This window comes from Prionailurus viverrinus, chromosome C1 (genome assembly GCF_022837055.1).
Source record: "Prionailurus viverrinus isolate Anna chromosome C1, UM_Priviv_1.0, whole genome shotgun sequence".
Classification (NCBI taxonomy): Eukaryota; Metazoa; Chordata; class Mammalia; order Carnivora; family Felidae; genus Prionailurus; species Prionailurus viverrinus.
Genome location: NC_062568.1, coordinates 58,835,818 through 58,851,185, shown reverse-complemented (window position 1 = coordinate 58,851,185; position 15,368 = coordinate 58,835,818). Strand labels below are relative to the sequence as shown.

General features: G+C 36.9%; 1 protein-coding gene across 1 annotated transcript in view; it reads right to left on the bottom strand.

Moving 5' to 3' along the window:
• LRP2 (LDL receptor related protein 2) overlaps positions 1-15,368 on the bottom strand; it is a 199,290-nt gene that overhangs the window by 82,888 nt on the left and 101,034 nt on the right. Inside the window, exons 25-32 of the mRNA XM_047872129.1 lie at positions 14,482-14,859; positions 13,037-13,285; positions 11,812-12,023; positions 10,797-10,981; positions 9,571-9,799; positions 8,363-8,540; positions 6,420-6,548; positions 692-858 (exon numbers count right to left, since the gene is read on the bottom strand). Coding sequence (XP_047728085.1) covers positions 692-858; positions 6,420-6,548; positions 8,363-8,540; positions 9,571-9,799; positions 10,797-10,981; positions 11,812-12,023; positions 13,037-13,285; positions 14,482-14,859 — 1,727 coding nt within the window. The remainder of the gene's footprint in view (positions 1-691; positions 859-6,419; positions 6,549-8,362; positions 8,541-9,570; positions 9,800-10,796; positions 10,982-11,811; positions 12,024-13,036; positions 13,286-14,481; positions 14,860-15,368) is intronic.

The window sequence follows — 15,368 nt, the reverse complement described above, 5'->3', positions numbered from 1 at the left end:
TTATTTCTTAACTACCACAGGCCATAGTCATAAAAATAACCCATCAAAGGTGAAAATCAGGTGGCCAGAAGCATATTTTACATAGAGGTGACAAGCCTCAAACAGAAAGATCTTCCTCTCTTCTTTATTTGCAATCTCTTTGCCCCTTTCCCCTCCTCACAGCTTTCTCCTCTAAAGGGTGAGCTCCAATAGAAAGGGAACTGAAGGAGGGCTCTTTTTATCCTGGAGGCAAAGATGCTGAGAAGATCCCAGCAGCCACATCAAATGCTCTCCTGGAATTCTTTCAGAGAACTATTGCTTTTTGTTTTGATTCATAATCATTTTTATATTCATCTAGTATCTTCTATTAGCTTAAAGCTCCTTAGGAGTAATCTTTGTTACTGATTCTTGGTGTGTATTCTACAGCTGGGAGTGGCTAGTTTGGCGCAGAGCAAAAGTAGACACTTAGTAATTGCTTGCTGAATGAATAAATAACATCCAATAGGTTAAATGTGACTATTATCTGCTCTTTGCTCCAGGTCAGCCTCCTATTTACATCCTTCACTGATTCAAAAAAACTTAGCGGTAAATTAATTTATTTCTGGACCATTTCCCTTTTATCCACCCAGCAAAAGTTGGCTTATAAGAAGGCATTAGTGTAGGTAAGCTCTTTGAAACAAGTTATATACTTTGAATGTTATTCAAAACTTACTGGATTCTCAACCCAATAGATGAACTGCTCTGAGTCATCAAATTCAACATCATAACCGTTCATTATCCCTGCTATGGGAACCATAGCATCATTGCTCTTCACCTCAGGATTGAGGGAGATTCCAAAAATTATACTGTATCTCACAGTTATTAAGAAAGGTTGATCATCTGTGAAAATAGCAGATATCAGTCAAAATTATATCCTACTATTCCCAGACATTTAGAGTAATGGAAAGCAGTGGATTGTTACCATCTCATAGGATAAAACGCCATTGAAGCTTTGTAGCAAAAAATACCATACATGGTAGATATTTCATCAGACAATCCAGGGCCTTTGATTGGGTTTCAGTGGGTTGCTAGGTCACCAAACCTCCAACCATACATGCAACACTTCTGGACTTTCCCAACGTAGATCAGTATTTACCTTGCTCTTCATGAATTCCTTACTTACATGGATAAAGCATCCATGTGTGTTGAGCATCACATTCTACACATAGAGAAACCTCACTAATACTGAATTTAAAAAGTGAAAGAAAACATACAGACTATTCAATTTATTAGTCTTAAGTGTGCTCAAAAAATAAAAACACTACCACGTGTGGCTTGGTGTTTATTAGAGATTTTAATTACTAAATAAAATCCAATTTATAACCTCCCCAATTGCTGTTGCCCAATGGCTGTCTTTCACACTAGATTCTAACTCCCAAAAGGTAGTGACTGTGTCTGATTTACTATTATGTCCCCAGAACCTCGCATGTAATCATTGCCAAATAAATATTTGCTAACTAAATGAATGACCACATAAATGAATAAATGGATGGATGCATAAGTGGAAGTGTAAATAGTGTCTTCTAAAGTTCTCAAAAGTATCTGTATTTTGCAACTTTAAACATCCTCAAAATATCAAACTAGCAATCACTTAACCTCCTTAATAGATAAAAGGTCCTTTTTCTTTTCTTTTTCATGCTTTTTTTTTTTTCTAAGCAGGTTCCAAGGTTTATTTCAAGACAAAACCAACCACTGTGTAAACAGAATGCTTGCAGTAGAAACACCACACATCTTCAGCCCATAGGAAAGCACAAAGTCATACTAGAAGTTGTTTGGTGAGCCTCAGATATGGACTCTGGCCACTCAGGTTTGATAGACTGATGTCTTGTCTCAGATTGGAAACTTGCTGGTTAGGGACCAGAACTGATGACCAAGATTCCTCATCCCTTCCCAGTGCCAAAGACATGGATACACCCTGGCCATCTGTCTCTTCTTCTCTGATCTAAAGGTCCTTTTTCAAAGATAATCTTTATCCTAGCTGTAGATGCTTTGTCAAAAAAAAAAAAAATCCAAAATGATGAAAGTCAAGAGTGACGTATTTATAATTATCTCAGAAAAGGAAAACTGGGGGGCACCTGGGTGGCTCAGTCAGTTAGGCATCTGGCTTTGGCTCAGGTCATGATCTCATGGTTTGTGAGTTCGAGCCCTGCATCGGGCTCTGTGCTGACAGCTCAGAGTCCGGAGCCTGCTTCAGATTCTGTGTCTCCCTCTCTCTCTGCCCCTCCCCCGCTCATGCTGTGTCTCTCTCTCTCTCTCTCAAAAATAAATAAACATTAAAAAAAATTTTTTTTAAATAAAAGGAAAACTGGAGTGTGAGTTTCATGTTATGAAGACATGTATATGACATATACCACATATTAAGCAAAATATAAAATGATTAATCATTGCATAATTTTCATCTGCTAAAAATGATGCTTTCATTATTTTGATAATCTGGAAAATTTTCCATCTTCAATGTGATTTTAAGTTTATTCTGAGAGAGAGATAGAGCAAGAGTGGGGGAGGGCAGAGAGAGAGGGAGAGAGAGGATCCCAAGCAGGCTCCTTGCTGTCAGCACTGAGGGCTCAGTCTCACGAACCAGGAGATCATGACCTGAGACAAAACTCAGTCAGATGCCCAACCAACTGAGCCACCCAGGTGCCCCTGGCTCTTAACTTATTTTAACATCTCATTAGCTTTTCCTTTCTCCTGGCATTTCAGTTACTAAAAATTACTTAGCATTTATAAACCTGGAATAAATTTAAAGTAAATACTGCAGCTATTAATGTTTATATTTTACAAAGTCCTACAATATATAGCATTTCGTCTTTCCATTAAACCTGTGAAGTTGTTTTCAGCTGAGGCCAATGAAATTTGCAGGGGCTAGTGAGAGTGTAGGTTCACAAGCCCATTCTCTCTTAACTGTTCCACATTGCCTCTCTTCTGAACAAATGAAAGAGCCATAATAATCGCCCCTATTTATTGAGAATATGGGCCATATAGTATGGACCAGATATTATTTCACTTAATTTATCTCCCTGAAGCCTCCAAACCCTGTTTGTTAGAGTGTTACCAACCCCACCCACCCCCAACTTTCAAATGAGGCACAAAGAAATTAAACAATTGTCAGGTCCTCAGACTCCAAAACTTGTGTTCTTAATCACAAAAAGTGCAGACTGGGTACTAGTTATTGAATATCAAATTACCACTCAATTCATTTAATTTAACATGCAGTAATAAAATGTGTAAGCTATATTGGGGGTTTATATGTACCTTGAAATTACATTGAGACATTTAATTATTTATTGATTATATGTTGTAAGTGTTCATTGGTTCAGTAAAAACAAGAAGTATTCCCCAATTTCACAGTAGAGATTATAAATTTTACTTACCCAAAACCGAATACTGCTCTTTTTAATGTGTAATTTTCATTTTGCTTAATTGGAGGAATTCTCAACCAAAGCACCTAAAGAACTGCATTTCTCACCCATCGAACATGGGCTTTCTTGATTCTTCCCAGAAGCACTCCTCTCAAGCCCTACCCAGCTCTACTCCTTTGGCCACTATTCCTTTGTCAGGCTAAGTCTCAGGCTCTTGATCTGATCGCTGCTGGCATATTTGAGAAAATATATATACCACTTACCACTAGTGAACATTTATGGGCAATGAACCAGAGGGTGGGAGTCATTTAGTGCTGCACTGGCAGAAAGTGTGAGAGCCAAGGCGAAGGATGATACCAGAGAGAGTGCATGAAAAGTGTTCTGTGGGAAAGATAAAACGAGTGATTTGATGACACAATACAGCCATAAGGGAATAAATAGGCGGAAAACACAGGAATGAAGAAGGAGCAAGAAAGAATATCGGAGGGCTTTGTCATTCACTGAACATTTACTGAGTGCTACTGCGTGCAACGAGCAAATATCAATGAATCAGGTGGAGGCTTAATCATCAAGGAACTTGATTCTACAGAACTAGGCAAAGTATATGGATTCTGGATCATAATGGCCATGAAGGAATATGCATAAAAGTACCTGGGGTGGGATGGGAAGGAGTTCAGAAGGAGGTGATATTTAAGCCATCCTACCACAGTATGTCTTTTGAAATTAAAAATCATTACTTCATTTTTATTCTTTATGTCATGATCCCATTAAGATTAGTACTAGCAGGGCAAGAAGTAAAGAGGAAGCAGTTGGTAATGGGAAATTTATGTTGTAATTGAACAGCAATGTTTACTACTTCCTAGCTAGGTTCCCCTTAACTCAGACATTGCACTAAATGATCAGAGCCTCAACCTTTCTAACAGTGTGTGCAAGGAGTGTTTTCTTCTTATGTTGCACATAATCACTGAGACAATTGTCTTGTGTCTCGCTCACACTGAGTCGGAAACTCATTTTGGATTGGAGGTTGTTTATTGTAGAGGACGCTGGGTGTTGTTTCGGTTTGCTTTTGTTGTTGTTTATTTGGTTTTGGCATTGTGGAGAACATATTTTTGAAAGAATAAAAAGCTATTTTATGCAGAGAAAGTTCTTGGCTTAAAATTTTATGTCGCCTCATTAGGAAAAAATAGAAATATCTCATAATTCCCTTACCCAACTGTAGCCACTATTGGTGCTTATGTGTGTTGTCTCCCAGATCTTTTTAATGCATATTTTTACATGGCCTTTCACTTAACCTTATTGTATGCACTTCCAAAGATATTGCAGACATTTAGTAAACAATATTTTAAAAGCTATTTAACCTGTAAATCAAGTAAAATGTTTTCATCTATAAATGTTAACAAGTCTTCTAAGCTTCTGATTGAAAAAAATGTGCCCCTCTTTTTCTTAGTTAACATATATTGGCATTCAGTTACCCAAGTGGTACTCAAAAATCAATTGAGCAATACTAAAAAAGTTCCACCTCAGTAAAGTCAGCCAATGGAAAACCCACTAGTGGAATTATTTGTGAAACAACAAAAGCTACTACTTAGATATCAATCACCATCAGATCGTTACATTGATTACACCAATCCCCAATGCACAGTTCAACAACCTTTGCATGGTGAAAGAATGCTTTGTATCCAAAATGTCTATAGCCCAGTTTAATCTCCTGCTGAAAGACTCTGAGGACACACTAAATTAAACAGTGTCAACAAGGATTAGGTGCATAATAAGTCTCTGAAGAAAAATGGCAAATGCCAATCCCTTTGTAAGCATTACCAATAATTAAAATCTTTCATCATGAAAGTATCATTGCAAAATATTATATCTTGATGGAATTCAATTTTCAGTAAGCCTACATTTGCAAAATCTGTAAACACCATTAATTTCCTGGATTCAGCAAAAATTTTCCACTTGAAAAATAACTTTCCCTCTAGATTAAGATTCTGTTTTCTCTTAGCTTAAGGATTTTTTATCATTAAATATTTAATTTTAACTTGTCTGCAACCATTTTTGTCAGGACCAAAACACATTCAAAAACTAAAGTCAAAGACCTTGAATTTAGAATAACTCTCTAGATTTTTAAGCAAAGGTAAATGATTTTTAAAAATACTTTATTATTGGGGGCAACTGTGTGGCTCAGTCAGTTCAATGTCCAACTCTTGATTTAGGCTCAGGTCATGATCTCGCAGTTTGTGGGTCCCAGCCCCGCATCAGGCTCTGCACTGACAGCACAAAGCCTGCTTGGGGTTCTCTCTCCCACTCTCCACCCACTCCCTGCTCACACTCTCTCTATCAAAAATAAACAAACATTAAAAAGACTTTATTTTGTATCATGTACATACTCCAGCAGAAATCTCTTTTTTGGATTGACTGTATCTTTCCCTTTTGTTCTCACTCCCTAATAATACTAATAATAATAAGAAGAATATCTCCATCAACCCAATAAAGTATCTTGGATGAGACAAAGATTAAATTGCTCAAATAATCACTTAACAATCTTTCATACAAAGAAAACTTTCATTTTTAAAATACCAGATATTAAAGTTATTGCAGTTGGAGTCAGAAGGCCTATGCTAGAACACTCATCACTGACTATTAGTGACAACAATAAAAATGAGATAAGGAACCTGAGAGAAGGAAGCCATACACAAGTGTTAAGAATCCTTACTTCCTAAGTGCAGAATTTGGAGCTTCCCATTATCACTGCTTGTCTAACTGTAACCAGGTAAAAGAAAACGTGAGCTTAAGGATTGTTGAGTCATATCCACACATAATATGAGCTTTATATACAGAAACTATTACAACTGAGGTGCTCAATTAAATCACCCCACATGGCATGCGTACTCCAAGGGAACACAGCATACGTCCCACATGGCATGCGTACTCCAAAGACTTGCTGAATCAAAGGGAACACAGCACACGTTCTGTTAGCAAGTGGCTTAGAGCTCACACTGCTCTGCTAAACTAAGGCAGCCTCCACACTTAAAGGGCATATGGTACCTCTCAAGCAAGTCATAGAATCGTAAGAAAGACTCCATCCTGAAGGACAAGCACAAGAATGAAGGTGCGGCGTCTGTGAGGAAAGCAAGCATAGATGGCTGCAGGAGGAAGAAGCACATGAATTTTCACCTGTAATGGAAAAAGAAGAGAAGAAAACATTGGTGAATGGAAAACCTCCCACATTAAAGTGCACAGAGTGAATTAATAAAGAAAATGTAGTAAAATGTAGTGCACACACACACACACACACACACATATGCCATATCATTCAGCCGTAAAAAAGAAAATCTTGCCATTTGCAATCAGCATAAACTAAGTGAAATAAATCAAAGAGAGAAAGACAATATACTTGTCTATACTATAGTATACTATATGATATACAATATGATATAACTTATGCTATAAGTTATATAACTTATAAATACTATGTGCTATAACTTATACGTGACATCTAAGAAAAACCAAACTCATATGGAGAACAGATTGGTAGTTGCCAGATGCATGGAGTAGGTAGTGCACAAAATGGGTGAAAGTGGTCAAAAGGTATAAACTTCCAATTACAAGATAAATAAGTCCTGGGATGTTATGTGCAGCATTATGACTACCATTAACAGTATTGTATTATACATTTGAAAGTAGCTGACAGAGTAGATCTTAAAAGTTCTCATCACACACACACACACACACACACACACACACACATTATAATTATGTATAATGGTGGATATTCACTAATCTTATTGTCATTATCATTTCATAATATATACATTTATCAAATCATTGTGCTGTGCACCTAAAAATATAATATGTCAAATTTATCTCAATATAAGTAAATAAATAAATTTTTAAGTATGCACATAGTCATGCTGTTATTGTCCCCCTGGAGGCCCCCAGTAGAGACTCAAATAGATTAAGTTACCTATGTTGGTTTGGTTTTTTCCTAAATTACTTTACCCTTCCCCAGCATCATGCTTTCAACACAAAACTCATAAGAGAAATAAGAGAGAGAATTGACTTGCCCAAGGTCACAGGTCAATCCTATCTATAACCAGCTTATGAACAAATAGCTACTGAGTAACCCAAAGTTCAGTAATAGAAATACGATGCCAAATAACATGTGTCTCCTTGCCTAAGCTAAAAAATCTTTTTATATTAAATGAAATCAATGTGCATGTTCCCTTTGTGACCTTGAAGTTTATCCACTATTGTCCAAATTTTGGTTAGATAGTAATCTTTTATCTTTCTATTGATTGTATCTTTGTGCGTCTCTGCTTTTTAAAATAAGGGAACCTATGTGCACCCCAGGCTCTCAGGATGTCCTCTAGATCTTATACATTCTTATTATATATTGCGTTAGATTCATTAATCTATTCATTCACTCAAAAAACATTCACTGTGCTCTAAGCACTATTCTAAGCACTGAGAATACTATAAACATGGGAGCAGATATTCTAAAAAAGGGAGATAGAACTAATCAAATTTTTAAATCATCTAGCCACACACACATCTAGGATGTGTGGCGTATATCACATCTACATCTAGGATGACTTGGGATAGCTACACCTACAGGGCACTGGCGCCATAATAAACGAGTCCTAAGAATAAGCTCCTTTAGATCACAGAAGGGCAGCAATAAAAGGATCTAAGGGACTATCTGGTCTATGCAGTATTTGTCAGCCGAGGAAACAGGGATTTAGAAATTGTCGCAGAGGCAGTAGCCAATTGCTGAATAAAATGACACAGTTTAGGTCTGCTGTTGTTACATACAAATTTTTAGTTTACCATGATAAATAAAAGTAATGAAAATGTTAGGACTGCGGTGGTTAGTAAAGAAGAAGGGAGTATATTGCCCAAACAAATAGGTCTACAACATTGTACACTTAGCATTCTCAGAATAAGTGCTTTCCAAGCTATTCCCAGGCAAGTGTCTCAATATCACTTACTATTAGGTTGTTTCACAGGATGAACTGCAACAACCCCCAGGGGCTGCTGAATATTACGAATTATGACTGACTGGTTTCCACCATGCCACTTATTGGCTTGCAAAACCTGATAAGTAGAGCGGTCAGTCCAGTACACAGAGTCTTCAAAGATAGTTAGGGCATAGGGATGTCGCAGAATCTGTGAAGTGAAGAGAAAAGATGAGACTTTGCCAACAAGTACAAACCAAGGCAAAAAATGTAGAAAAGGGTATCGTTTAGCATTTAATCATTTAAGACATAGGGAAGTCATTGTTCAGGAGACAGACAAAAAATACACTGCTTGACCTATAATTATCCCACTATAGCACTCAAGATACTTTCACATTTTTGTCGCTTTCACGTTGAGAAAGCACTTTCACATTGTGTCGCTCAGTCTTCATTTTTTCTCTGGTCATTACACTGGGCATCCATTTTACAAATGAAAGCAACACTGAAGGGCAGAAAGTAAGGTGACTTATCTGTATCCCCTACTCCCAAGCCTTAGCCCCCTCCCCTGTTATCACCACTCGTTACCCAGTGCTATTTCTGCCACTACAGATTCACATAAATCTGACCGAGCCTACTTGCATGCTTCCTGAAGGGAGGGAGGCCCTGCCAGGGCCCCTTAAAGCCACAGAACTATCACCAATGGCAATTTTAAATACTGGATCTTTGATAAAATATATATTTTCTATATCTTCCCATTCAAATTGTGAAAATAAATTCACCATAATTTTCTGAATAAAAGTTGATTAATGTACAGAATTGTTGAATCAGTATGTTGTACACCCAAAACTAATATAGCATTGTATATCAATTATTCTGAAATTAAAAAATACAAAATATACAACAGGCTATGATTTAACTGAGAAAGCTAAATATAAATTATTAATTTTTGCTTAACGCACTTTTTTAAAGTGTAGAAGCAACAGATTAGCCTCTACAGATCAACTTAATCACACAAATCGTTCCCAGACATGGCACAATCTGACCATGAACTAGAATAAAAATATTTATTTTCTGTTAGTAAGGAAAGATGGATTGGCCCTCACTCCTGTTGATATTTCCTGGATTGACCTTGTAATGTCTAAGATACAAAAATTAATCTCTTAGTTCTCTTGTTAACTCTATTTGCTTTCTACTAAGCCGCTATTGTGGGTTCAGCGTGGTCTTCCTCAAAACCAACTTACCAAATCACTGGCTATCACCTGCTTCCGATGCTGTCCATTATAATCACAATAGTCTATGTAGTCAAGATAGGAATCTATGAAATAGAGCAGTCTGTTGGGGTAGTCAATAGTTATGCCACTGGGCCAGAAAATCTTGTCCTGAACAATGACAGTGCGCAGACTGCCATCCATGCTAGCTCGTTCAATACGAGGGTGATGGCCCCAGTCAGACCAGAACATCAAATGGTCACTGTGGAAAGAAATCAGTTACCAGTCAGAAAGGATATATTTCAATAGGGAAAGTAACTGCCATTTTAAGTAATACAACATCATCTTTATGTTCTGCTTAAAGTAAATCATCTCTAATTCAGAACATCTATACAGAGTTTATTATTTCCTCTGAGTGTCACAAAGTAAAACTGTAATCATAATACAATCATAAGCCATCTGGGTGTTTCTAAAATGTTCATAAAACATGCAGTACATAATGACAATGAAAGTCTCAATGCCTATTCATGTTTCTGTACAATCCACAAATAGTTGATCTAGAAAAATCCATCTGGCCTTATTTATCTACCCTGTCATTTTTTAAGATAAGAGTCAATTTATTCATCAGAGATTCATCATAAATTTCACTGGTGTGTATTACTTTATAATATCTAGGAAATCTATATTGCATCAAGCATAATTTGTCTAACTCACGATCTTACAGAGAAGAACTGAAGTTAGAGAATTTTAAGTAAATTCAAGGAAAGAAGCCATCAAAGGTTTCTAAGCACATGGGAGAATTTCTTCTTCCCGTTACAACCAGCGGGCAAAACTTTTCTTCCTTCCATGACATAAAACGGAGTTCTAATAAACATGAAATTGAAGCAGGAAAATCTTGCCTTTTTGGTTGTATAACCATGTTACAGCAAACTGGCCCGTCTATGGAATACCACTGAATGCATTCATTAGAGACCTAATTATATAATTCTATGACAATCAATTCAATAATTGTGTTACCAAGCTAATAAATCAATGTGTTCTTTAATTGAACAACCAATGGCTCTTATGTACTTTATGAAGAAGAGTACACAGATAAAGGAAGGGTACCAATAACTACTTGGATGGTTACCATATCTATAGAAATGTTTAAACAAGGTTTCATTTAAAATTTTAAGATACACGTATAGGCCATATCATGCTATTATTGTTTTTCCCTTATAACCATTTCAAGGCGATATCATTAAAAAAAAAAATCTTACCTAATTCTGGGATCTAATGCTAGTCCCCTTGGATTTGATACATTATGACTAATCAGCACAGTCCTGTGAGTCCCATCCAGTTTAGATACTTCAATTGTTTCCAGAGCATAGTCTGTCCAGTAAAGATTGCGACCTACCCAATCTACCACCATACTTTCAGTCATGGTGACACCACTGTTAAGTAGCTAAAGAAAAAAGGTGAATTAAGAGTGAATTCTGCGGAGAATGAATAAATTGAAATTATGTAAATAATTATATGAATAGATTGAAGTTCTATGAAAATCTAGAATAAGGCAACTAAACTTGTCCTAGGATTGCTTGTAAGGATTAGAAAATGTTGTCTTCCATGTAGCTAACCACAAATCAAAAGTACGGCATTCCACGAAAAATATACTACATTTTGTAGAATTGAATACTCTGGGATAACTCTACCGTTGGGTGAGTGTGTACTTTCATTTGGTTTCAAAGCTTTTGCATTTAAACAAAAGCTCTATCCATTCGCTAAATTGGCAACACTATGAAACTTTATAACGTTCACATGCCAAAATAATATCTTTATTGATTAAATGCCAACAATTACAAAATAAAGTCCTAAGGGGCAGAGGAAACATAACCATCAAGGGTCGAGAAACTGAAACTGTGGGAGATGGATTGAGAAATATAACTAAATTAAAGCTAAAGAAAAGCAACCCCTTAACTACCCTGCATTTTCCTCTGCTCTCATCCACTAGGGAAAAAAAAAATTACTAAAGCTATGTCAGAGAGTTTCTGAAGTCTCTGCGTCATGTGACCTGGAATTTAGAATCATGGATCCACCTTCAGACGTCACATTCTTTTCTAAAACACGCATATATTGAGAGTTATGAATGCCCAGGCCCCTTGGGTGCAATGTGGCCCAAAAGGAAAAATGAGAGCTACCCAGGATGAGGTAGGACCTGTTCTCACTGATGAGTAAGAGTAATAATCCCAAGACAGGGGGACTAGTGAGGCCATAGATCAGTAGAAATGTACTTACTACTCTTCTATCTGTTCCGTTTAGAAATGCACTCCAGATTGTACCCTGACCTCCATCAGACCAAAAGACACGACTACTGATTGAATCAAAATCAATAGCTACAATGTGAGAACCATTCCGGACAACTGAATAGATATTGTGAACCTGGGAGGTGATATTGTCAGCAACAATTTGGTTCCGACTTGCCACAAGTAGCAACAGACTTTCAGATGCTGTTCAAGAAGAAAATGCAAAAATGTCAATGAATCAGGGAGCAACCACAATTAAATTAAAACATCTCTTAAATATTTGATGCAATACTTTTGATAACAGAAGGAAGATATAATTCCAAACTATCGTAATAGGGAAAGCAAATTCCTTAAAAAAATAATTTAATCACTTCATTCTTTATCTTGATAGTTAGCTCATTTTCATGAGTATTTAAAACCAGCTTTTTCCAAAATATCTTTTTTCCTTGAGTTATACCCCAGTGTTTGCCTAAATATCAATCTGAAGCAAACTACACTTGCATTGTTCCAGTTACTATTTGTTACTTTTGCAGTTACTTTTGAATTTTATCTTCTTTCCTAGAATGTGGGCTTCCTGATAATTCTTCCTGATAAGAATTGTGTCTTAAATATTTTTGTTTTGCCTGAGGCACTGAGCTGTGGCAGAGACTTTTAATTATCTCTCAATATCTCTTCACTTCCTTTTTAGTAATAAATCATACCAATTTTTAGCATGGTGCACAGCCTTCCCCCGCCCCTGGACTGTCTACCATTCAGCCTCCTACTTGAAAAAGAAACTATTATGATAACCTTCTTTATTTGGTCATTTTTTTAGGTGAACCATCCAAATCAATATCCTAATAGCTAGTATAATCACTTTCACATAGTAGAAACTGAATTAATATTGGTTGAATTGAATCAACTAAGCATTATATATAAAATGCTTAAATATGATATAGAAATAATTTTTAAATAATATAAAAGCCACTGATACTTTAAATAACATAAAAATCATCTACCTATTTATATTTTACTCTCTATTTTCCAAAATATCCCAAGATCTTTATCATTATTAACTTATTTAATCCGCACAATAAACTGTGGGTTAAGGAGTTACATAACCCATCCAGGATTCAACTCCAACACTGTCAAATGCCTGCATGCAACATTTGATCTTAAACTCTGGAGTGTGCTGTTATTCTGGCTGGAGGTAGTTCACTTTCAAGTTCAGTTATTACCTGTAACTTTGCAAGTCCTTCCGTTAGTGTCTAACGTGTATTCTTTATCACACCAGCACCGGAAGGAACCTCTCATATTGTAACAATGCTGGCTACAAAAGCCTGGGACATCACATTCATAGATGTCTTCACAGGTCTTAGAGTCATTGGCAAGCAGGTATCCTGATGGGCACACGCATTGAGCTCCATAGGGCCCCTGAACACATTGGTGAGTGCAACCACCATTGGAATCTGAGCAGCTGTCCTGGTCTAGAATAAAGAAAGAGAAATCACAAAGGAAAAAAGTCAGGAATCTTTGCTTTTTTTTTGTCCCACCCTGTTGTAATATTTATCATACGGTCTCATGCCACCTTCATTGTAATACCCGGGTAAGAGCTAAGAGCAGCTATTCACTTGGATGAGCTCCACAGGCTAGTCAGTGTCTGCTCTAATTTCCTTAAGGATTTACTCTCCTCCATAATCACTGTACTTAAACCACTTTTTTCACTACCACTTCTATTATAATTCCATTTAGTGCAATGAGAGAAACTTAGGGAAATACTGTCAACATCAAAAAACACAACTGTCATTGAGAAAGCATGAAAAGAGACCTAAATTACTTCCTGCTTGCTTTCTGACATTCTTCTACCTATACAGAAATGAAAGATGAGACATTCAAGAGCAAGGCTGGAAGGTCTATGAAAGGGAATAAATGGAAAGGGAAAGGAAATAAGAACATTAGAGGGCACAGATCCACCAACATGCCATCACTCCTTCCTTTCAGGGCCACAGCAGCAATGCCTGAAGCCACCCAAAGTTGGTTCACATGGCTGATATGCAAATGCCTCTATTTCCATGTGTACTCTAACTTATTTTTAAGAGACGTGACAGGAAACATGCTCCAGAGAGGGAAGTAAGTCAAAATTACTAGAATATTTTCAGCACAAACACAATCCATATAATATCATAAGAATCTAAAATATTTTGCAATCATACCTGGCTGGGGTTCATCTGAGAGTGAGCATTGATTAAAGAGGAAAGAAAGAAAGGACAGCAATTAGGATTACATGCCAATCACAGGATTTTAATCACAGCAAACACAAATCCCCGGACTTCATTTGCTTTGTGGCAAGTTCTGATTGAAATTAGAAAATATTAAAGTTAGAAAAACTTAGGACCACAATCCAAAACAAAAATTAATTTGACAATCTAATGGCCTCATTTAGTCCCATTTTTCTAAAAAAAGAAGTAAAAACACAGAACCAAGTGCAAAGGATTTAATGAGAAATATCATCCAGTGGTGATTTATTTGAAGTCCATGATGCTTATCCCTACACAGATTTGAATTCATAGAGGAACTGAAATCCCTTCCTTAAAGCTGCATGGGGACTCTGACAATGGTGATGCACAGAAGGCCACTGCTCAGAAGGAATTTATGGCCATTAAACTGTGGTCAGGAAACTTACTGCAAAGTGGGGATTCATCTGTCCCATTGGGGCAGTCAGAGATGCCATCACACACTGCACTCAGATTCACACAGATGCTATGGCCAGGGCACTGCCATTGCCAACTGGGACAGTGAAAGGCCTGAGTAGGGCAGTCCTTCTCATCACTCATATCCCTGCAGTCATTGTCCCCATCACAGAGCCAATCTCTGTATATGCAGTTTCCATTATCACACAGGAAGTGAGTTGAAGGGCAGGTCTTGGGGGCACAGCCGTGATGCTCATCAGATCCAAAGATGCAGTCTGGGTGCCCATCACACTCCCAGCTCTTCGGGATGCAGACACCATCTGCTTGGCACTGAAATTCATCTGGGTGGCACATCCCAGGAGGCCTAGTTGCTAAGATAAATGCATGGGAGAGATGAGTTTATGAAGGTAATTCATAATCCTTTTTATATAATTCCTAGATTAAGAAGAAATGATTTTGGATCAATGGTGGGTTTCTGATAATGACTATAACAAATTTAATATTAAAATCTAGAACGATATAGGGTTCTCAGACATTGCAGTGCACAAAAATTTTTCTATGAGTCCGATTTGTCCCTGAATCAAAAGAAAATCGTTTCATGTGTTTTTGACATTCGTTCAACTACAGGTTAATAATAAAATTCATCTTCTTCTTTATTAAATAATCACCAGTTCACTTCAATAGAATTCAAATTGCCATTAATTTGTTACTTTGAATTGACCAGTTTAATATCAAGTATTTGGATGTTGTTAATTTTCCCTCAAATGAACTACATCCAATGAAACCAGCACACAATAAGTAAACAAAGGGTGACAGTAAGTCCTTAATTCTTTGCTAAGTTTCCACTATGCCAAGTTTCCTCCCAGGGACCTTGTAAGGC